Below are 23,689 nucleotides of genomic sequence, written 5' to 3'. Positions count from 1 at the left end.
GGGGACTTTGCGGAGCTCTACCGGCTGCTGGAGAGCCGGCCCTTCCCCGCGGCGCACCACGCCTTCCTGCAGGACCTCTACCTGCGCGCCCGCTACCGCGAGGCGGAGCGCGCCCGGGGCCGCGCGCTGGGCGCCGTGGACAAGTACCGGCTGCGCAAGAAGTTCCCGCTGCCGAAAACCATCTGGGACGGCGAGGAGACGGTGTACTGCTTCAAGGAGCGCTCGCGGGCCGCACTCAAGGCCTGCTACCGCGGCAACCGCTACCCCGCACCCGACGAGAAGCGCCGCCTCGCCGCGCTCACCGGCCTCTCGCTCACGCAGGTCAGCAACTGGTTCAAGAACCGGCGGCAGCGCGACCGCACGGGCGGCCCGGGTCCCGGCGGGGCGGCGGCAGCAGCAGCTGTGGGGGCGCCGGGCAGGAGGTGAGCGCGGTGGGGGGGGGGGGCAGGAGGGGGACCCTGCCCGGGGAGGAGGGGGGCAGGGCCGGCCCGCCGCTTGCTTGGCCTCCTTTATGTTGTGAAACGTGACCCCTCCTTCCACCCCTCCCACCCGAGTCCACGTGCAGCTCCCCAAGTGTTGGGCTGGCCCGGGATCCTCCCTGAACCCCAGGTATGGGGCCTTCCCTGTCACACCGATGCGTTACACCTGGCTCCCCAGGCTGGCAGCACCGAGGGATCTCTCCCTGCCTTACCACTGTGTCACACTCGGCTTCCGTGGCTGGCTGCCGGAGGCTGGTAGAGCATCTCAGATTCAGAGAGAGTGTTTTGCCCCTTTCTGTGGCCTCCCCAAAGCCTTGAGGGACCTCACCAGAGACCTTCTCGGCCTCTTGCTGAACCCCAGAGCGCTCAGCTCTCTTTTCTCTTTGCAGTGAGTCAGATGGGAACCCCAGCACCGAAGATGAGTCCAGTCACGGAGCCGAGGAGGTGGACGCTGGAGCGAGTGCGGCCCCGGGGAGCACAGAGGTGCCCACTGCCGGTTCTGTGTTCCTGGCTGGGGCGGCAGCTCCATCGGGACCCCCAACTGCCCCATCTATCCTGCTCAATGGGGGCTTCTTGACCACGGCCAGCTCTCCAGCTGTGCTGCTGAATGGAGGGTCTGTCATCATTAATGGACTGGCCCTGGGGGAGGGCCCAGGCCTGGCCCCACTCTTGCTCACTGGGGCCACTGGAGGAGGGGGCCCACCACCCTCCAGCCCACAGCCCCAGGCTCCGCTCCCCTCCCTGCTCCAAGTTCCCCAGCCTGGAGACCTGAAGGCTGAAGATGTGCCGGCTGAAGACGGCGGCTCCAAAGGGAGCCAGGCATCTGGGGAGGAGGCCCTTCCATTGCAGGGGCTGTCCCTCTCCCAGGTGGTCCCGGGCCCACAGCCAGCGGTGCCCTTCCCTTCTCCTTCGATGGTGACACCTGCTGGCCCGGGTCCCCAGGTGGTGCCACTGTCGCCCCCAGGTCCAGTAGCTTCTGTGCCAGCCCCCCAGGTGGTCCCCCTCTCTCCATCAGGCTCTGTTTACCCTGGGGCCTCACCTTTGGTGTCCCTTCCCCAAGTGGTGCCCACATCCCAGGTGGTTACCCTGCCCCAAGGTGTGGGGTCCCTACAGCTGCTGGCTGGGCCCGCCAGCCCCGTCAAGGTGGCGGCAGCAGCAGGAGCCGCCCTGGGCCAGGCCAACATTCACCTCATCAACCCAGGGATGGGGGTCACAGCTTTGCAGTTACCTGCAGCCACCCCAGGTACATCTCCTTCCCCTGGCTCCCTGGGGGGTGAGGGGTGGAGCAAGCACAGCTCCTGTGCCTGTGTGTGTTTGGAAATGCCACTTTGCCATCTACAAGCCAAATGATCTCAAGGGTCCCTTCCTAGTCCCAAAGCTCTGATGCTGAGGAGGGGGAAGGGAAAGGAGGGGAGAGCATCTTCGGTCACCCCCTCACCTCCTCTCTCCGGCTTCTAGCCCTGGATCCTGCCCTGCCCCCTCTCCCATGTGACTATCGCCAAGTTCCTTCCCCCTCTGGGCTTTCCATCTTTCCTTTGGTATGAATTGGCCTCTGTGATCTCAGAAGCTCCTTCTAGCTCTGAGGTGTGGACAGGACTCAGGCTTCCTGTTCATTTGTTCTTCTCTGTCTCTCTCCCTCTCTCTCTCTTTCCCTTCCTCCCTCCCGCCCTCTCTCTGTCTCTTCCTCTCTTTCCCTCCCTCTCTCTTTCTTTCCCTCCCTCCCTCCTTCTCTCTCTCTGTCTCCCTCCCTCCCTCTGTCTCTGTCTCCCTCCCTCCCTCTCCCCCCCCTTCCTCTTTCCCTCTCCCTCCCTCTCTCCTCCTAATTCTTGGCCTTGGGGGGAGGGGGCCTGGCTTGGGACTGTCAGGGCCCTCTGACACAGTGTGACCAGGATGGAGGCCTGGGCCTCAGTTTCTCCCATCAGATGAAGGGCTCAGATTTAGTCCTTTATACCTGTATGTGGTTTATATCACCATAGCCCTGTGAAGGCAGAAATGATCCCCCCTAGTAGAAGAGGAGGTGGGCTCAGGGTGGAAGAGTTTGGCCACAGGTTTGGTGATAGGCTTGGGTCACCACCCTCTCATCCCATCCTCCCTTCCCTGACAGGTAACTTCCTCTTGGCGAACCCGGTTTCCAGCAGCCCTATTGTGACGGGGATGACACTTCAGCAGGGCAAGATCATCCTGACTGCCACCTTCCCAGCCAGCATGCTGGTCTCCCAGACACTGACACCCACTGCCACCAGCCTGGCGCTGCCCGTCAAGCAGGAAGCCCCGGCTGCTGTGGCTGAGGGACCAGCACTGGCTACGGGGGCCCCAGGCCCAGCCCTTCCCCCCTTCTCGGCTCAGCCCCAGGTGCCCGTGGCGCCAGCGGCAGCTGGCCCGGCCTTCTCCGCGGATTCCTCTGGCCTCCTGACAAGTGTACCCCTCTCCACTGTCCCTTCTTGGCCTGGGGGCCTGGAGTTGGGGGTGGGAACTGAGGGGCTCTTTGAGATAGAGAAAGGGCTAGGAACGCCTGCCCCCCACGCCCTCCTGAGGCTGCCAGATGGGGACAGCAGCCTGCTCTTGGGAGGCACGGGTGCTGAGGAGGGGGATGGGCTGGAGCCCGAGGACAAGGTCTTGACCCAGCTGCAGTCAGTGCCTGTGGAGGACCCGCTGGAGCTGTGAAGGGATCCAGACCTTCGGCTCTTCTCTACTCCCCAGATGAGGTGCTCTGAAGACTGCAGCGGCCTGCTTTCCTCAAGGGGCCCTGTGCCCACCACAAATGCTACTGTCTTCCAAATCATAACACTAATTTACCCCAGCCCCTCTCCCTCTGGGGGGCCCTCGGACTTCCCCTGGGAGCAGAGGCTTCAGTTTGCTACAGCCCCACTCCCATCCTGCTTGGAGCCTTTCTTGGGGGAATTGAGGGCTGGCTGCACACCCATCCCTGTCAAATCTGGTACTGGCTGTGAATTGTCTGTGGAAAAACACTATGGCCCTTGGGCCCAGCCTTTCTAAGGACCCTGCCCTGCCCCGAGAATGGCTGTTAATTGGAGATGTACCAGCAGGGGCTGTGGGTGTGTGTGACAGGGCCCAGGGCCCCCCAGCACCCCATGCATGAGTCTCCCAAGTAGCCAATAGTGTCTGGGAGGTGGCAGTGAGGGCCCCATGATCCCTCTGTAACCCCAGACCAAAGATCCTTCCTCCCGGGAGGGGGTGACCTTCCTGACCTTGGTTTGTACTTTCCCAAATCTTTATATTTTTCTAGGATATGTTACTGCCTCAATTTCAATAAACCAGACCCAGAAGTGCAGGGGGGGCCTCTGATCCTGGGGAAGTGGGGGCAGTCATCGCCTTTTGTGGATGCCCTTTCTTAACCCTGACCACTTTCACTTCCTTCTCTGAGGGAGGTCACAGGAAGGGTAGGAATGTGGGGTTTGTGGTCTGACCACCAAGCTCAGCTGCTGGGGGGGGGGGATTTGGAGAGGCCAGAAACAATTACCCCTCCTCCCGTAACTCCTGGGGGCGCCCCAGGATCAGGGGCAGGCCCTGTTTCCCTGCCAAGACACTGTAACAACCCGGCATTCTCCAGGGAAAGTCCAAGAACAAGTGTGATTTTATTTTTAGAACAATAAATAATCTATAAATATAACAGTGGGAGGTGGGGGCAGAGTGAGAGGACAATTGCCTTCCAAACGTTTGATCCTGACCTGAGACTGAGGAAAGTAGGAGCCGGAGTTTGTTGCCTTCTGCTCCAGGGTCTCCCCACAGGATAGATGGGGGTGCAGATGGGTTCATGGGCCAGCCCCCTCTCCTCTTAGCCCTGGCTGGGTCATGTGGAGGGGACAGCAGCCTGGGCCCCTCCCTGAGGTCAGAGCAGGGGGTGGTCCCTGCTTCACTGCGACTCGGGGCTATCAGGGACAGGGTCCCCCAAGGGGGAGCTGGTGCACACGAGGCCTGGGGAACACAGGGCCTTCTCGGCCAGGAGCAGGTGGAAGGGCTTGGGGGACGAGCGATCATCCTCTTCACTGGAACAGTCCTGCCTGACGATGCGGTTGTGCTGGCGGCTGAACTTGCGGGCCTTGATGCTGGGGAGGGGTCACCGGCCAGGGGCCCTCGCACTGGCTTCTGCCCCCACCCCCAAGCCTCAGGGTGGGAGGCAGGAAGGCGGTTTGGCCAAGGCTAGGTGTCAGCCCCCCCATCCTTCACCCTCCAGTGCACATCCCAGGGGATCCCAGAATGTCTGGCTGTCTGCCTTGGCCAAGCTCCAGGACTTGGGGAAGGGCTGGGCGTTAAGACTTGATGGTCCCTAAAGCCCTTTAGTTCTGAGACTTCGCCTCCCCGCACCCCAGCAGCCTCCCATCCCCTTACCAGTACGGTCGCCTCTCCTGCTTGGTCATCGCCCGCCACAGGTGTGCCAGCTCCTTGGTGGCCGCGGTGGATGCCATGCCGGGGCAGGTTCTGTCAGAGAGGGGGCCGGGTGAGGGAGCAGAACGATGCCCTCCCTGGTAGACACCAGGCTCAGCTGCACCAGGAGGGGGAGGCACAGGGCGCAAGGGAGGGCTCAGGGAAGGGCCGGAGATCTGGCCGGGCCACAGACCCACCGGATGTACTGTCTGCGGTTGAGACGGCAGAACATGATGAAGCCATTGACACATTTCTTCTTCAGCTGGAAAGAACAGTGGCCCTTCTTGCTCTCCTTGTGGCTCCTGTGGCTGCTGCCCCCTGCCCGGCCCCTCCTGTGCTTCCTCCTGGAGGCCAGCAGAGGAGAGGCGTGCTTGGTGGGGGTCCAGGTCCAGTCGCTATCCTCATCACTGGAGGACAGGAAGCTGTCGGGGCTGGCCTGGGAGGCCTGGGACGGGAGGAGAGGCCTCAGCCACCTGCCGTTTCAGGCAGGTGACCGCGAGGTCATCTCGCCCAGTGCAGGGATCTCCACCTTGCTGAGGCCAGAAGGGCCCTTGGGCCGGGAGCTGGGGGGCCTGGGCCCAAGCCCCATTCCCTCTCTGAGCCTCAGTGTCCTCTGAAAAACTAGGTTGCTGGAAGAGATACTGTACAGTCGCTTCTACTCTGCCACTAACAGAGTTCTTTCTGAGGCAAAATAGACCTCTCCTTGACTTCCCCAGAGAAGGGCCCTCTGAGGCCAAGTGGCCCAGATCGCTGCCGGCCTGAGTTTCCTCATCTGTAAAATGGCGATAAGAAGAGCCCCTCTCTTCCCCCTCCCTGGGTCGTCAGGCCCAGACGAGATGGTAAGGTGCTGAGCCCTTTGGTCAGGCACTGCCATAGTTCATGCTTCTCACCCACAAGTCTTCTGCACAGATTTCAGGACTGCTGCCCCTCCCTGCCAGGTCTCCCCTTTTGCAGGCCCCTTGCCACCCACCTCCAGCCAGCTCTTGGCAGCCAGCCCCCCTTGAGTGTGATGCCCAGAACTGGCTGCAGCTTTGAGGCCAGCTGGCCTCTGACCATGCAGAAGACACCATCTCACCTTCTGCCGTCTGTTCCACAGGGACACCAGTTCGGTCACCCCTGAGCTGGGACTGGAGTCAGTCTTGCTGGTCTCACTCAGTGAGAGGTAACAGTGGTCTAGGGAGAATGCTGACTGAAAAAGGTTGAGGGAGTGGAGAGGGCCTCCAGAGGTTGATGGGGCTGGGTCCTGAGGCTGGGCAGGAAAGAAGGAATGGCATGAGAATGGTGGCCAGGCTTTGAGCCAGGCCTGCTTCAAGCTATGGGGCCTACCTCTGCAGCAGTCCCCCGTCCCACTTGGGACCTCTTCTGGGGCTCATTCCTTCCTAGGCCCCTAGGTCCCTAGGCCTCCAGGCATCCTCCCCCAACTCAGCTATGTCCAGGTGAAGACAGATAAGCTTCCAGCTCAGCCCAGGGATTCCCCACACAGACTGCCTCTCCAAACTGGGAGCTTCCTGACCTTGGAGCTCCAGCCCCTCCCTGAGGCATAAGGGAAAAAAGTGGAGTTGGGGCTTCTTTTTACAAGAGAGAGAGATTATTAGGAAGCGAAAGGACAAAACACCAAGGAATGGGGATGGAGCAGGGAGAGGCTTCAAAGGCAGCTACCTTCTGTGGTGCCCCAGCCAGGCTGGCGGAGGAAGACAGTGACTGTGGACTCAGGCAGACATCTTCAAAGAGAGCTGTGAGTAAAGGAGACAGAGGAGTTAGCAGCCCCCCCCACCCCCACCCAAGTCTCTTTGCCCAACCCACTGCCCAGGCTGGAAATGCTCTGTGATGTCACCTTGGGTAAGGCTCTCTGTGCCCTCCTGAAGGATCTTCCAAGGCAGCAGTCGCCCCGGAGAGGTAAAGAGCGAGGGGCTCAGGCCAAGCTCCTCGCTTGGCTGGCTAGCTCCAGGCCAGCTCCTGGTCCTGGGAGAATCCACCAAGGGGCTCCCTGGAAACCAGAGAGGCAAGCCTGAGCTACAGAAGCTACTTTTCCATCCACAGATTTCTCAACAAACCCCAAATTGGATGGAACTCGGATAAAGAAGACAGGTACCCAGGAAAAAATTCTCCCTCCTGCCCAGGAGCACTTTGTAGTAAGGACGATGGGAAGTGGAGAGGGGAGAAGGAAGACCACATCCTAGGATGCCCCTGAGAGCACACAACCACAAACATAGCTGGGATTTGGCTGGCCAAGGTTCAGCTGCTGATCCCCTCTCTAGGCCTGTTTCTTGTTTCTATGGTGATGGGGTTGGAAGAGGTGGTTTCCTCCAGTTCCACCATCTTAGATCTCCTACATATGTCCTAAGGCCCCTTAGAGCAAGGATGCCCTATCATCTGTTAGGATCTAGGATTTTGGGAACTTCCACATTTCCAGCTTAGAAATTCAGTTTGGGGGGTGGCTAGGTGGTGCAGTGAGTAGAGTGCCGGCTCCGGAGTCAGAAGGACCCAAGTTCGGATCCGACCTCAGACACCCTACAAACACACAACCACACACATACACGGGCACACACACACACACATACAACTACTGACTCTGTGACTAGGCCAGTTTCTTAGACCCCAATTGCCCTCAAAAAAAAAAAAAAAAAAGGAATTCTGTTGGGGCCATTTCCGATTTTGTCCCATCAGGGGCTAGATGGAGGCTCCAGAGCACAACCAGCCCAGGGACCACTCCTAGTTGCCTTGGCTAGGCTGGACTGTATGGTCTGAAAGGATCCCCTCCTGCTCCACATCCAACTGCTGCCCAAGCCACAGCTTCTGCCAAGCTCTGGGGCCCGGGTTCAGGCAGAAGGGAGGCCAGAGAGGCTGTATCCTCCTGCTGCACTCACCATGGGGGCTGCTATCAGGCGTCCAGGCTGGGAGCCAAGGCCCTGTGTCCACTGCTTCCTCTTCCTCACAGGAGTCATAGAAGACCAGCTCCTGCCTGTGAGACAGAGGGATTCAAGAGGGAAAATCAGAGACTTGAGAGTTAGAGCCTCTTAATCCAGCCCTTTACTCACAAAAGAGGAGAGGAAGGCATAGAGAAAGACAGTCATTCCCCTGCGTTCACACAAAACTAGGAAGGACCCCAAGTAACAGCCCCCAGCCCCACCAGTTCTGGACTGGGGACACACCATCTGAGCTCTAAGCCCACATCCTCCCGGGGACCTTGCCCCATACCCCGATGCTCCACCAGGGGAACGCCTCTCCCCACCCCGACACGAAGACTGGTGGCCCCCACCCCCCTTCAGAGCCCAGTGTGGTCCGGCTCCAGCCTGTCACTTTCTCTTCCACACACTCATCTCCCATGCCAGCTAAGCCCATTGGCTCACAACCACAGAAGCCTAGAGTCCAGTTAAGCGAACAAGCATTTAATAAGTGCCTGCGCTGTGCCAGGACCAGGCTAAGGGCTGGGGATACAAAGAAAGGGGAAAACATCTCCTGCCCTCAGGGAGCACCCGGAGGTGACAACATGCACATAACTATGAGAACTGGAGGTAATGTCGGAGGGCAGCCCTGACTGAGGCAGAGCCCCAAGAAACCAAAGAAGCTGCCTGAGCCAGGCTCTCCCCAGGAGCCATGGCCCTCTAGGAGAGATGCCCTGCCTGTGCCTGTTCTGCCTCCTCCCTGGCTCAGGGTCTGGCCTCTGAGGCCCAGCAGAACAAGTTTAATCTTTCACATGAGCGCCCTTCAAATTTGAGGCAACAATTCTCACATCCCTCCAAGGATAAGTGTCACGTAATCCTTCAGGAGACCTTCCAGTAGCATGGTTTGAAGGGCCCCTGGCCATCCTGGATGCCTTCCTTTGAGCTCTATCCTTGTCACTGGCCTTCCTAAAACATGGTGCCCAGGAGGGCCCTGACAAGGTGGAAGGCTGCAGGTGTGGGGACATCTGGAGGCTAAGTAATTTGCCCAGGGTCATGGAGCCAATGTGGGTCAGAAGAGACTAGAACCAGGTCTTCTGCCTGAGGCCAGCTCTCCATCCCTCATGCCATGCTCTCTCTCAGTTTTCAGGGACTGTAATTTTCATAGCCAGAGCTGACCTGCATTGGCTGCAGAATTTCCCTACCCCACAAAAATAAAATCATGAGTCCAGTGCAAAATGGAAAAGGAGAACGATTGCACTGATTTCACTGGCGACCACACCGGGCGCACCCCACTGCACAAGGATGTCTGCTTGCCCAGTCCCACCAGTCCCCACTGGCTGATCTTTGGAGCCAGTGTTCCATAAACATGCACTTCAGCTCCCCCTTCCTCCTGGACTTTAGTTGTACAGATCCCAGCAAGCGCCACCTTGTGGCACTGCACCTCCTCGGGGTCCGAGGCGCCTATCAAACGCTGCCTCTTTTGGAATTCTTCCCAGATGCCCTCAGACTGCGGATGCCTCTGGTTTCCTGCACGGAGCAGGGTTAGCTCTTTCCTATGGTCATTGCTTTATTTCTCCTAATAGACTATAAGCTCACTGAAGTCAGGAGCCCCAAATAATCTTCCTTCTCTAACAGATGCAGCACTAGGGCCTGGAGTCAGGAAAACCATAGTTCAAACCAGCTTCTGATACTTCATAGATAGTCACCCAGCCATAAAGTGAGGATGATCAAGAAACCTTTCTCCCTGGGTTGTTGTGAGGATCAAAGCTCTCAGCACAATGCCTAGCATACAGCAGGTGCTCAATCAATGCTCCATCTTCTGTCCAGAGCTTGCTACCTCTGTTCTCCAGGTCTGGGCAGGACCCCAGCAAGTCCATCTCGTGATGAGGATGGCTGCCCAAGCACCAGGAACATGTGACCCCCATCTCTGAGGCCCTCAGGGGGGAGGCTGCAGACTCGCAGAGCCGCAGGGATAGGTTGAGGAGGCACAAAGGTCCATCCAGGTTCTGCTCCGGGAGCCCCTCTTCAGCAAAGGTCCTCCCGAGCGTCTGAGGCTCTTCCAGGCATCCCAGCTCCCTCCCCATTGAGTCCACATGAATGAAGGGCTTTGTGTAAGAGCCAAGTCCTTGTTCTTCAGGAGGTTCTCTTTCAGTACCCCCTGCCCCCATCCTCAGAGTTCACAGCTCTGGCCTTCCCACTGCCCCCCAGCCTTGAGCAGCCAGAATCACCTGTTCCTTGGCTTCCCTCTTTCCAGCAAATAACCAAGGATAAAGATTGTTACAGAAAGGGTAGGAAAAAACAGTAATGCTTCACGTTCCTAAACCTTTGAGGTGGCTCTGTGACTCTGGGCAGGCTGCTTCCCTGCTCTGGCCATCAGTTTACTTCTCGGTAAAATGAGGGTGTTGGAAGACACAATTCCCAGGGTCAAAGAATCACGAAAGTAAGACGTGGAAGATATCAGCCCATGTCCCCGAAGGAAGGCCTACTGCCTTTTCCATCCTCACCAGGCAACTTTTGCCTCTAGTATTCGATGAGCCCCTGAGCTGGGAAGCATTAGTGATGCCAACATGACTTTCAGTGTGAATCATACCAGGGCTCCCAGAGTCCAGTGACTGGCCTCTAGTCCAGAGACCTTCGAGGCCAGGGCTCTTGGTGGAGATGAGAGCAGGGAGGGCCTTACCTGAGCAGAGGCTCACTGAGGGAGTGAGGTGTCAGCCACTCACCACCTGCTGTCATCTGGGCCTCACAGGTGGGGCAGGGGCGCTCTTCCTGGGCACTGGGTCCTCCACAAGAGTCTGGAACAGGAGGAAAGACAGACAGGGAACAGCTCTGCCTGGTTTCCTCTACAGATAGGGCCAGGAAAGGAAAGAAGAACCCACCATCCTTATGATGTCAACCCTCCCTCCCAGCAAGAATCTCTGAATCCCAAGCCTCCCCTCCACCCTTCCTCCCTCCAGATCCACAGCACCAAGGGCTGAAGGTTGAGTGGAGTGAGGGAAAACAGGGTGGAGGATGGGGCTGAGGAACCAACTTGCTAAGCAGAGGTGAACTCCACCTTCAGCCATCTCCAGAAGTGTCAGTCCAGCTGCTCCATGGGCTGGGGCCAACCAAGAGTCCAGATGTTGGCAAGGGGTGGGGTGTCTCCTGGGGAAAGCGGCTCCCCCCACAGCCCCTCCTCTGCTTCTGTTTGGAGTCGACTCCTCCACGGGCTGCTTCCCGGGCTGGGAGGGGCCCCTGCCGAGGGCCAGGCAAGCCTGAGGATCTTTGGCCCCTGCCCTTCGTTCTGAGAAACCAAAGTGACTGGAGTTGAAGAGGAATACAGGACCCCTTAGCAGCTAATTGATGCAGTAGGTAGAACTAGGTAGATGGAGAGCCAAGGAGATGCTTACTAGTTGTGTGACCCTAGGCATGTCACTTAATTGCTGGAGTTGCCTCATCTATAAAATGGGTGTGCCAGCAGCCCTACCTCCCAGGATTGTGAACATTAGATGAGACAGTATTTGTAAAGAGCTTTTCAAACCTTCAGGCACTCTGTAAACGTTGTTGCTCTTACAGAACCCTGGTCATTTTACAAGGCGCTGGGCAGAGGGATGAAGCCTGCCTTCATACTACTTAGAGTCTAATGAGGATTGGGGAGAAACATGCATGTGGTGGGCAGGAGGAGGCAGTAGAATGTGCTGAGGACAAGGGGGAGCTAGGGAAAGCTGCAGGGCTGGGGGAGGAAGAGCTCACTTTCATCTAGCTGGGTTGGGGAAGGCTCTAAGGAAGAGGGGTTGATCCGAGTGGAGCCTCAAAGGGAAGGATTCAAGCAGGCAAAGGTAGGAAGAGGGAATCTACTCTAAGTGAGGAACAGCAGGAACAAAGATACAGCCAGGAGACAGGGCAAGAAAGGGCAAAGAAAAGCAGACTGGTTTGGCCAGAACCTTGGATGGTGTGAGCAGAGGATGGTGGGCCTTGAAGGTCTGCTAGGCAGGGGGCTTCTGAAGATCTTTGAACCGAGAAGGGCAGTGAGAATCAGAGCAGTGTACTAGGAAAACAATTTGGGCATCGTGGTGAAAAATGAATTGGAAGTGGGACAGAAAGATTAAGCGCCTCTGTTCTAAAGCAGCAGTCATCAAAACCGTCTGGTACTGGCTAAAGGAAAGCTCAACGGAAGATATGAGACAAGGGGGATTCAGGAACAAGAGAATCCAATAACCCAGTGTCTGATAAAGTGGAGAATGTGGGTTACCAAGGGACAAAAACTGCTGGGAAAACTTGAAAGCAATCTGGCAGAAACTGGGCTTAGACCAATGTCTCCCACCCCACCCCCACAATGCATACTAAATAGCTACATGATCTTAATGTTAAAGACCATCCTGTAAAAGAACGAGAAGAGAGGTAGGAGATATATTCTTAACCAAGCAGAAGACAGAGGCAGTCAAAAGATAAAGCAGGTAACTTAGATTACTTGAAACTGAAAAGCTTCTGCAAAGTCAACATTAATGACTAGTATATGGGAAGTTGTCAAATGAGAAAAAAAAGTGTCAAATTTCTCTGATAAGGGTTTGATGTTCAAGCTATATAAATATTGAGCACATACATTCATATATACATACACATATATATGTATGTGTGTATATGACTGATGGCCATTCTCCAATAGAAAAATGGTCAAAGGATATAAGCAGTTCTCAAAAGAAGAAATGCAAAGTGTTCACAACCACATGAAAAAATCACTATTGATGAGAGAGATGCAAATCAGAACAACTCTGAGGTTTTACTTCACACACTGCAAATTGGCCAAAATGACAACAGTTAATGTTGGAGGGGGTATGAGAAGAAAGGCATCCCAATACATAGTTGATAAAGCTGTGAAATGGCACAACTATTTTGGAATGCAATTTGGAATTATGCAAAGAGAGTGACTAAAATGTCCATATGCTTTGAACTACAGACTTCATTGTTGGGCTTATACCCCAAGGAAGCTATCAGGAAGAAGAAAGTCCCCATATAAGTACTTTAAAATATTGATAACACTTTTTGGGATAGCTAAGAATTGACAACCAATTTGAGGCCCAAAGTTTAACCACTGAAGAATGGCTAAACACATTGTGGTCCGTGAATGACTGCTAGAAAAAATGTGACATTTTCCCAGCTGGAATCATGGTGAGTGTAGAAGAAAAGAAGTGAGCATCCATTCCAGAATCCCTTCTGAAAAAGTAAAGGCCAAATGCCTGAAGAAGATGGCTGTAAAAATGCCCCTTAAAGTATGAAGAAAAGTTATTTATGAAGAATCTGAAAGCCTGCCATAAGGACAGAAGTACAGAAGTGAAATCTGGCTGGCTACAGAGGCATGCAAAGCTGGCCCTTGCTAGGGAGCTGCTGAGCCCACGTTAGCTTTTGTTATCGGAATTGTTAGCCCAAAGGTCCGAAAAGTGCTGCAGCTTCTTCGTCTTTGTCAGGTCTTTAAGGGCAACTTTGCTAAGCTTACCAAGGCTTCGTTTAACATGCTGAGGGCTGTGGAACCATGCATTGCATGGGGTTACCCAAACATGAAGTCTGGGAGTGACTTGATCTACAAACGTGGTTATGGCAAGATCAAAAAACAGAATTGCCCATATGATGTCATTATTGCAAAATCTCTTGGTAGATATGGAATCATCTACACGGAGGATTTGATCCTTGAGATCTACAGTGCTGGCAAGCACTTCAAAGCTGCCAGCAACTTCCTGCAGCCCTCTGAATGATTTTTCTCCATGGGATGGAATGAAGAAAAAGACTTGACATTTTGTGGAAGGTGGAGATGCTGCTAACAGGGAAGACCAGATCAGTAGGCTTGTTAGAAGAATAAACCAAAGGTCTCTTCCATGATTATTTTCTAATAGTCTGTTAATAAAAATGACTGTGATTAAAAAAAGAAATGATGTGTGTGATGAGTACAGAGAAGCGTGGAAATATCTACATGAACTGATGCGAATGAAATAATCAGAGCCATGAAAACAATATATACAATGACCGTAACAATGTCACACACTAAAAGAATCAAAAGTAAATGTAACAGAGTTGTAAAAGATCAATTGGGACTAGCATGAAGAGAGCAGAGAGGACACCCTCAGGCTTCATGGAGGAGGGAAGTCCACAGATGTTACAGATTTGAACATGTTTTCTGACTTTTTCAATGTATCCAGTAGTGCAAACTTTTTCTTCCCTCTCCAGTAAAATATCATTTGTCACAGGAGCTGGCTCTCAGGGAGGGGAAATGGGACATATATGAAATACTATGATGTTGTAAGAACCAAAAATTATCAATAAAACCTTTTTCTTTTAAAGCAAAATTAAGCACTTCAGGGGGAAGAGCCCTGGCCAGATATCAAGAGACCTGGGCACTGGCCTGACTTCTGTTAATCACTAGTTATTTGACTTTGAGCAATTCACAGTCCTCTCAAGGCCTCAGGTTCTGCTCACTCCTCCCCACCCCAATCCTCATAAAATGAGATGGACCAAACCAGCACTTTCCACTAGTCCATAGCTAATACCGTGTTTCCCCGATAATAAGACACTGTCTTATTATATTTTTTTGGATAGAAAAACACCAGAGGGCTTATTTTCAGGGGAGGGCTTATTTTAATGAACATTGACAGCAATTTTAATAAACAGGTAAATGTGAACAAAAAAATGTACCTTTATTCAATAATGAATTCAATAAAAAACAGGATGACGCGCTCACTGCTGCAGCTCTGATTGGATGCAGCTCGGAGCGCGGCGTGCGTTTCACGGGGCGGGGGGGGGACGGTGCATACAGAGGGTACCGTAATGTAGCGTGTAGCGCAGGGGATCACCTTCACTACAGTAGCAATCTCAATAGGGCTTATTTTCGGGGGAGGTCTTATTTTAGAGGAATCTTACACAGTAAGGAAAGGGATTATTTTCGGGATAGGTCTTATTATCAGGGAAACACGGTATTTATCAGTCTATGAAACAAATGGTCGTTATTTTTAAAGCTTACCAGTGTAAAAAAGAAAACAAAACGAATTGACTCTTCTTTACCTTCTGTAGCCTCCTCTGCCTACCCTACCACATCCCCTTCCTTCCCCTGACCTGGCACGGAGTGTAGAGATGATCAAGAATTCATTTAAGGGGTATTTTGAGAAGCCAAGGCCCAGAGAAGCTGAGGGACTTGCCCAAAGTCACATAGGTAGAAAGTAAAAATCTGAGATAGAATGTAAGCTCCTTGTGGGCAAACCCTGTTCCCTTTTTTGTCACTGCATCTCTGGTGCCTTGCACAGAGACTGGCCCGTGGGAGGCATTGATTAAATCCCAGGTCACCTAACTCCCAGTTCTGCACTCTGTCCCCTCCATTCCTGGAGTGATACTTCTAGGCTTCACTGGCTCTGAGCCCTTACTGAAGAGGACACACCCTCCACAGGTATAGATCACAGCCCCTGCACCCAGACCCATCCCATGCAGTTTCTGTCCACATCTTCTAAACACTCCCCACAGCCCAGAAGTCCCCACAGATGCACTAGGGGTCCCCTGCTTTGACCAAACCATGCTCAACTACAAGCAGGTTCTGAACCAAATGGGGCCTAGGGACTGAGTGACCTTTTCCAGGTCTTTCCCTCCTCTCAAGTCACACTCTTGGCAGTCAGGAGCTCAGAATACCAGTTCACATGTCCATAGTAAGGAGATTTATGAAGTGCTTTCCTTACAACCATTCTTTAAAGCACAGGGATAGCATCATCACCACCACTGTTTAGATCAACATTGGTTCAGTGGCCCTCAGCTCCTTAAAGTTCTGAGCTAAGAGGAAAGGCCTGGGCCTGAGGCCAGTCAATATTCTTCCCAATGTAGTGTATCTTCCATCTTTAGAGGAGATCCTGGGATTGACAGGTGAAGAAGACCTCAGAGATCATCTAGCCCAACCCACACATTATACAGAGAAAAACCACAAGGCCAAGGGGGAGAAGGGACTTGCCCAGGGTCACGAAGGGCATGAGTAGCAGAGCCAGGACTCATTCTCTGCTTGCAAACCCCATGCTCTGCCCACTGTGATAGTTTAGAAAGGTGGTGCCATGTGAGTTGGGACCAGACGCCATCAGACAAGCTGGGCTGGGGCAGCATGCCACAGACAGCACGACTGGGGGCCCTGAGCAGCCCAGTTTGGCTGAGAGCATGGCAGGTAGTAGGGAGTAGTGGGGAGGAATCTCGAGTCCAGGGGCAGCCGGTTTTTCAGTAACTAGCAAGGATTTCTCCTGAGCAGCAGTGGGATCACTGCAGATGTTTGCTCCTGGAGCAAGAAGGGCAGGTGGCTTTGAGACCCTGCCATCCAAGCATGGCTGACTCTGAACTGAGAGATCTGTCCTTGTTCCTTGGTGTGCCCACCCTCACCACCCCAGTCAGCCCAAGCTTTCAGCTACTCCATTAAGGTGCGGGGGGCCTTTTGGGTACTTCTATTCCCCTCCTCGCCTAGGTTCCAGGCTTGTTTCTTCTTGCAAGGCTTCTGGCAAATACCCAACAACCAGGCTCTCTGAACACAAGGGGAGATATGGGGTGCTTTGTCTTTGCCTGGGGATGTAGGGAGCTTCCTGCATGTAGCCCCACTTCCACCAAGCCCTATACAGTGACATGTAAATGGCTCAGGTCTGGGGCTCTTCCTCTTCTTAATTCTTCTTGTTATTTGTACTTTGAAAATCCACCCCCCCACACTCATCTAGTTGGGTGCCAAGTTTCTTTCCTGGGAACTTTGTCTCATTTTCCTGAAAGTTCCCAGACAGGAATTTGCCTGTCCCCTCTCCCCCCGCCCCCGCCCCCCAATGATCAACTGTATGGCACAGGATAGGGGAGATACCCCTGGAAAGCAATTCAAATGAAAAAGCCCTGGGGCCTTGGTGGACCACTCTCTCAATATATGCTAATGGTGTGATGTGGTGGACAATTTTCATTTGGTAGTACAGGTATTATCCCCATTTTACAGATAAGAAAACTAAGGCTCAGAAAGTGAAAGTGCCCTGCCCAGAACCACAGAGCTAGTAAGTAATGAGCTAAGACCAGACTTGTGACTTGTAGAGCTGGAAGGCACCTCAGAGTTCACCTAGTCAACCTGAATAAGAATCCTTTCTAAAGTGTCTCCAGCCTCCATCTGATGATCTCCAACAATGACCGGCCCGCCATTGACCATGGCAGCCCATTCCAATTTGGGAGAGTTCTAATTAATTGCTCAAAAGTTTTTCCTCAAACTAAGACAAAACCTTCTTCTCTGCAACTTCCTAGTTCTGCCAAATATTCCAACTACACTGGTCTAATCCGTCCGAATGCCAGCCCTTCGGACACCTGAGGACAGGCAAGGCACCCTTCACTCTTCTGTTCTCTAGCTCTCACCAGCTTGTTCTTTCACCTGACTTTCACAAAGCCAGGTCTCTGTTCATTTAGAAGAAATATAGGACCCAGAGAAAAGACACAACTTAATTGGAGACACAAGAAAAAGAAGGAGAGGGCAGACAAGAGCTCAGTCTCAGGGCTCCTGGCTTCCCGCTCAGCCTGGGCAATCCTGCACTGTACTGTACAGGCCTCCCACAGGCCAGGTGAGACCTCTGCTCCCCACCCACTCCTGCCTCAGATTCCCTCCCCAGGCCCCAGTTACTTAGGGGTTACCTTCTTTGTCTGTGGGTTGGAATAGGAGAAGAGACTTGGCCACATCAATGCTTCGCTGAAGGTGCTCAATGTAGTGCAGAACATGCAGGAGAATCTCCTTCTGTGCCAAAAAGAAACAGAGGGTCCAAGTGGGATCTGGGAATCAGAAAGAGCTTCCCCATAAAAGGCCTCATTCAGTGTTTTTTCAGGGGAGGCCTGGACTAGCCAGCCTTGCTCAAAATCACTGAGCTTCTACTTGCCCATGGAACAGCCAGGAAGGTCTCTGCAGAGCGGGGTATTTCTCTCTCCTGGTGCCACAGAGTGCCCCCCATTAATTTCTAAACTACGGGGTATAGAGGGGAAGTATCACTGGACAGCAGTCCAAATGAAAGAGCCCTGAGGCAGCTAGGTTGCCCAATGGATAGAGCCCCAGGCCTGGAGGCAGGAAGATATAAGTTCAAATCCAGTCATAGACACTTATTTGGGCTGTGTGACCCTGGGCAAGTCACTTCACCTCTGTTTACTCTCAGTTTCCTCAAATGAAAAGTGAGGATCACAACAGCGCCCACCAGTGGAACATGACTGTGTTACAAGAAATGATGAGCGAGGAGCTTTCAGAAAAGCGTGGGAAGACTTTTCTTCAGAGCAGAACCAGGGAAACACTGCACACCACCCTAGCAATAGGTACGCGGACTAACTGTGAGCAAGCAGAAGTCTGGCGCTCCCTCCTGCGCGGGCCAGCTCACCCAATATTCCACAATGGAATACTGCTACCAAGTCTGCCTGCTTTCTGTCCTTTGGGCTCTTCAGCCTTGTCTAGGTTGAATCCAGCACGATCAGGATGGGAAGAAACCTCAAAGCTCATTTGATGCAAGTCACCGACTGGGGGGCTCAGAGCAGAAGTGCCAGCCTAAGGCACTGCCTGGCCCAGCCGCAGACTCCTGACGACCCCATCCTCCAGGAAATGTGTGGAATGAACGTGGTCACACTTAGCAGGGTGGGGTGGGGCTCACTTCTAGCAGATGTGGCCCTAAAACATTGGGCTCTGGGAATGACCATTCAGTCATTTCTGCTGAGAGGGGACAAAGCTAGTAAGCCAAGCAGCAAACTTGCCTCCCATGTGAGAAGTGTCCGTGAGGGCTCCCGCTTCTCTCTCAGCTGCCCTGCTGTCCACCCTCAGGGGCTGACAGATGGTTACCCGCACAGTGGTGAAATGCAGAGAATACAGGATTTAGAGTCAAAGGGTCTGAGTTCAAATTACAACTCTATTTACCCCCGTGGGAGCTTGGGCAGGTCCCTTGCCTTTCAATGATCTCTAAAGTCCCTGGGACCTTCTCTGCTGGATCATCCATTGACAGATTTGTCTCAACAAGCCCCCTGGCTCCCTGTCCTGTGTATCACCTGTTTTCCCACAGCCATTGACCCACCCTCCCCCTGTACCTTGGTGAGTTTTTTGCTGTCGGCCTGCAGGGGGATAGGCAATAACATGGCTAACTCCTGAAGTGTTTTGGTGTGATTTCGCCTCCGTTTTCTGTTCAGGGAAAGAATGCAGAAGAGTTCAGTGAGCACCCGAAATCTAGGCCTGGATTCTGATCCAGCCTGTGGACCCTCAAGAAAGAGATCTCAGCTGCTCCCTGTAGACTAGGGTCAGAGGACTAGACTCCTCCTTCCCCCAAACAGGTAACTCATGCATGATGCTATCTGCTCATATTTACACGGCAGAGTAGGGTCTGTCAAGTACTTCAGTCACTCCAATCTTGAGAGGTAGGTAGCACAAGTACTATTATTTGGCCTCTAGGTGGCTGAGAGGACTGACCTTGGACAAATGAAGCCCCAAGTTCAATCCTGTCTCAGATACTTATTAGCTATATAACCTTGGGCAAAGGCACTTCCCCTTTCTTGGCCTCAGTTTCCACATCTGTAAAATGGAGATATGAATAGGATACATCTCCCAACATAGCTGTGAGGATCAAAGGAGCTAACATATGTAGCACTAAATGCTAGATATTACTATGATGCCCACTGTACAAATACAAAAACTAAGCCTCTGAGAGGTTGACATGGGGACCTGGAATCTGCCCCCAGAACAAGCTGCTTCTCCTCACTGGGCCTCGGTTTCCTCATCTGCAGAGTAAGAGTTGGACCAACTCAGTGCTCCCTTGTGGCTTTAAGTCCTAAGTTCAACTGTAGGCCTGGGCCCAGCAAAGAGACCCACGCTCCTCTACTTCCAATTTTTATAATATTTACCCTCGACACCTAATGTTAACAACAGCAATAAGTCTTTGTGTTTGTATGGGGCTGTACAGCTTCCAAACCAGGAGAAGGTGGTTTGGAAGATACAGACAGGCCTCAGAAAACTGGACCTGAGGGGCTCTGTAAGCCCTGGGGAAGGGCCAGATACAGAGGGGACAGTTTGCTGATGGGTTTTAGCTCAGGTTTCATTGACTTAGAGCTGTCTGGAGAAGGGCAGCTTGGGCCCAAAGGGAATGGAAGCCCCTGAACAGCAGAGCCTTGCTTGCAGACAGAATGTCTGTGCCCTAAGCTCCTGTCAAACAGCAGTGAGTGCTCCCTAGGAGCCCTGTTTGGAACTGGATCGGGAGCAGGAGCAAGAATCTCTGAGTCAAAAGATCCTGCAGAGGCCCTTGTCCAGCACCAAACTGGATTCCCCAGAGCACCATAATAATGAAGATTATAATGCCAGAGTTTATATATGGATTTAAGATTGGCCAAATCACTTACATACATTAACTCAAATTACCCTCACAACCTGGTGAAGTCAGTACTCCTTCGATAGTTTGATGAATCTTTGATTTCAGGAATATAGGTGCTCCATATAACATTACAGATGGAAAGGACCACAGCCTCTCATTTTGTGCAAGCTTCATCCATGTTCTCCTGTAAAGCCTCCAAAAGGGGTCCAACCACTCAGTTTACTAGAGGACTTCCTCTAAATCGAAAGTTCCCAACATGGGGCTCACATAACACCAGAGGAGAGGATGGGAAAAGCTAGAATTCATTTCCCTTCATACTGAGTGAGGGGTATCCTCAGGTCACATTCCACTTATCCAAGAAGGGCTTTCATGGGCTCCTCCTGGTTGCTATTCATTGCCCTCCCCTTCTGTCCCAGCAGATTGCCTCCAGTCGAGTGTGTGTGTGTGTGTGTGTGAGTGTGTGTGTGTAAATATGTATATCTATCTAGTGTGTACCAAGTTATTGATTGTTCTGCCCACTAAAATGCAAGCTCCCTGAGGGCAGGAGGCATTTTTGCCCTTCTTTGTACCCCTGACACTTAGTAGGTACTCACTCATTGCTAGCTGGTAAAATGATCTGCCCACAGTCACAAAGATGGCATCACAGGTGGGCTCCTTCCTCAGCTTCAGCCAGCTTTCCACCATGTCAAATTGCCTGATTTCCCACAAGGCTCTTCCAACCCTTGCTGAAGTTTTTCAGTGATGGGAATCCCTGACCCTCAAAAGGCTTTTTGCTTTTAGGTCCCTCTTCTTTTCAAGCTCCAATTAAACAACCTCTCTGCAATAGCCCCTCCCAGGCCTGCTCTCTAGGCCAAGTTTAACAACTAAGTTGTCTTACACAGGGCAAGTATTTTAATAATTACATTATCAGAAAGTCCATGAATAGCAAAAACCTCAAAGGCCACCTAATTCACCCCTTTATTTTTCAGATGAGGAAGCTGAGACCCAAACAAGAATTGACTTTGTCCCAGAACACACAGGTGGTATATGTGGAATTAGAACCCAGACCTTCGGACTCAAACATCCCTTCCCTTTGTAAAGCATCTCTAGTCCTGCCCTTCCCCATCCTGGTCCTCCCGTTACCTCTCACTGGGGCAGAGCGGGCCCATTCTGCAGCCGGGGCCTTCTTGGGGCCGTTCGGGGGCATGCGGGTGTCCACTGGGGCCCCACATCTGGAAAGGGAGATGAAAGAGGGGGAGGTAATGAGTGGACCATTGGCCTCTGATAGGAGGCAGAATCCAAGGGGCTCCTCTGGGGCACTGGAAGGAGGAGAGGAAGATACATGGGGAGATATATGTGAAGGGAGATCAGGATCTGGGGGGAAGGGGGAAACCTGGCAAAGCTCCCCCAAAAAAGCTGGGGGCCGGCTCTTAGCGATGGGGAAGGAGAGGGAGGCAGGATGGCCCAGGAAGAACTGGGTGGGAGGGCCCCTGGACTGTGTGGAAGGGGGGCCTGCCCATCTCCGGGGAGAGTTCGGGGAGGGAGGGCAAGGATGGGGGAGAGGCTCTGGGAGGCACAGGGCTACGGGAGGGAGGGCCACAGGGGAAGGGGCACAGGCTCCCCGGGGGGGAGGGGACCCTAGAAGATAGGGCACAGGGTTTTTGGAGGCAGAAAAGGGAGATCACGGCACGGGGGAAGGGTCTGGGCATCCCCAGCCAGGGAGAGACGGAAAAGAGGGGAACCTGGGGAGGCAGGCGGGAGGTGCCACTCAGAAGCTGAGAAAGAAGAGGGGTGGGCGAGGGGCCAGGGAGGGAGGAGAGAGCTGGGGGAGGAGCCCAAGGGTGGGGGGCGGTGCAGGCCCAGGGGGAGGGGCCAGGGCAGCTGGGGGAGGGGCCAGTGGGGGCGAGGACAAGGCAGCTGGGGAAAGGGAGCAGGGCCCCAGGGTGGGGCTGGCCCAAAGAGGGCAGGAGGTGCGGCAGGTCGGTAGGCCCCCTCCCCACCCCAGTACCCTCCAGCTCCGGCCTCCGGAGATGCGCAATGGTGCGAGCCTCTCTCCAGCAGCGCCCTACCCCAAGATCGCTGCCCGGGAGCTGGCGCGAGACCCCGGGGAGGGCTGGGGAGGTGGAAGGGAGCAGGGGAAAGCCGCCACGCGCACGCGCGCGCCTGTCCCTCCGGCCTGCAAAGCCCCGGCCTGTAACCCAGCACGTGCCGCTGCAGCAGCTGCCGCTGCCGCCTTCGTCCTCGCCTCTCCTGCAATAGCCGCGGCTGCCTCGAAGCCCAGCTGCAGCCCCCGCGCGCCCAACCGGCTGGCCAATCGCGCTCCGCCTCCCGGCCTTGGCCCCGCCCCATCCCTCTATGACAGGCCTCGAGCTTTCCGCGCTTCCCGCGCTTCGCAATCTCTGTCCCGGATTGGACGGAAGCCTGGTTGGCTCCGCCTCTCTCGCTCCCCTCCAGCCTCTCGGCTCTCTCCTGGAGCTGAGCTGACTCGTGACGCTCCGCCTCCAGTCACGAGGAGCTTTCCCGCCTTCCGTGGGCAGCCCCGCCTCTTTAGTTAGCAGGCTCCTTGCTTCCCTTCCCCCTTCACACCACAGGCTCCGCCTCCCCCCCCCCACCAGTTCCCGAAGACTCCTCCCAGTCCAGGGTATTTGCCCTCCCTCCAATTATCAACTGTCAACCGTCAACATCAACTGTCAACTGTCCGCTGTGGACGTCCCTGGAGGGGGGAGGAGCTTCGGAAGGGAGGACAAGGCACCTGCCCTTCCCGACCCTCCAGCGCCCCGCTGCGCCCTCCCACGCTCTCACTTTCCAAACCCTTCCCCAGCCTTCTCGCCCTGTTCTTCACTCTGGCATTCAAGGCCTCCATCTCTGTTGGAAGAGAGGCACATGGGGAAACCGAGGCACGGGGCACTTTGCCCGCAGGCGTGGTTGCACTCTCGTTCCCCTCCCCCACCCCGTCGCACACGGCAGCCGCGGCCCGGCCCTGCTGGATCAAACCATCCAGGGGAATGGAAGGGCTGCACTCAGAATCCTGTGGCGGGGGCCAGGAGCCCTGAGCTGGGATCATTCCCTGCTAGCTTTCCCGCCTTCAGAATGAGGGGTGTTGGTCCCAAGAGTAGTCAATCCTGCTACCACTTCTATTTCACAGATGGGGAAACTGAGGCCCAGTGACTGGGGAGGGGAACAAGGGACTGGCTCCAGGTGACCTAGGGAGGACCAGGATTTAGGACGTGGCTGCAAGCTCCGAGGCCCACTCCTTTCCCTAAATGGAAGGACTGCGGCTGGACCAAAAGAACTCCAGCGCCACCTGGGCGAATGGGCCAGTGGGGGGCTGTCCCAAAAAGGAAGGGGGGAGGAGAGAGATGCGAAAAGTCGGGACCATGAACACAGGAGCCAATCAGAAGTCGTTGTGGCCTGGGGGGGCGGGGAATGAGAGGGAGGCGTGGCCGCACTTCCAGAGATGCTCCTCCTGCCGCCCCGCCCCTGCTCAGTTGCTGTAGCAACCGTGAGCGATGATCCCGCCAGTGTCTGCGCCTTAAGAGCCTCCTTCTCCTGGGTTAGCCTAGTCGCATGGGTTAGCCACCCGATTCAAGTCCTGCTCTGACCCAGATTCTCAATTGTCATCACGCAGAATTCAGAA

General features: G+C 54.2%; 2 protein-coding genes across 2 annotated transcripts; one reads left to right on the top strand and one right to left on the bottom strand.

Annotated features, from left to right (window-relative positions):
- Positions 1-3,771, top strand: SIX5 (SIX homeobox 5; the record flags this gene model as incomplete). Its single annotated transcript, XM_069088233.1, has 3 exons — positions 1-422; positions 869-1,722; positions 2,584-3,771. Coding segments are annotated over 3 exons (1,836 nt in total), but the record flags the coding sequence as incomplete, so codon positions are not given.
- A 130-nt stretch (positions 3,772-3,901) lies between these two features.
- Positions 3,902-22,174, bottom strand: MEIOSIN (meiosis initiator). Its single transcript, XM_069089058.1, is given in 13 exon segments — positions 3,902-4,604; positions 4,733-4,919; positions 5,063-5,209; positions 5,941-6,114; positions 6,525-6,598; positions 6,700-6,852; positions 7,733-7,827; positions 10,431-10,681; positions 10,714-11,033; positions 17,384-17,483; positions 18,803-18,893; positions 21,196-21,284; positions 22,122-22,174. Coding segments are annotated over 12 exon segments (1,932 nt in total). The 5' UTR covers positions 22,122-22,174; the 3' UTR covers positions 3,902-4,353.
- Positions 22,175-23,689: the final 1,515 nt, after the last annotated feature.

Source organism: Petaurus breviceps, unplaced genomic scaffold (genome assembly GCF_028583685.1).
Source record: "Petaurus breviceps papuanus isolate PSGF00001 unplaced genomic scaffold, PetGlider_PUasm1.0 185, whole genome shotgun sequence".
Classification (NCBI taxonomy): Eukaryota; Metazoa; Chordata; class Mammalia; order Diprotodontia; family Petauridae; genus Petaurus; species Petaurus breviceps.
This window is presented reverse-complemented; position numbering and strand designations above follow the sequence as displayed.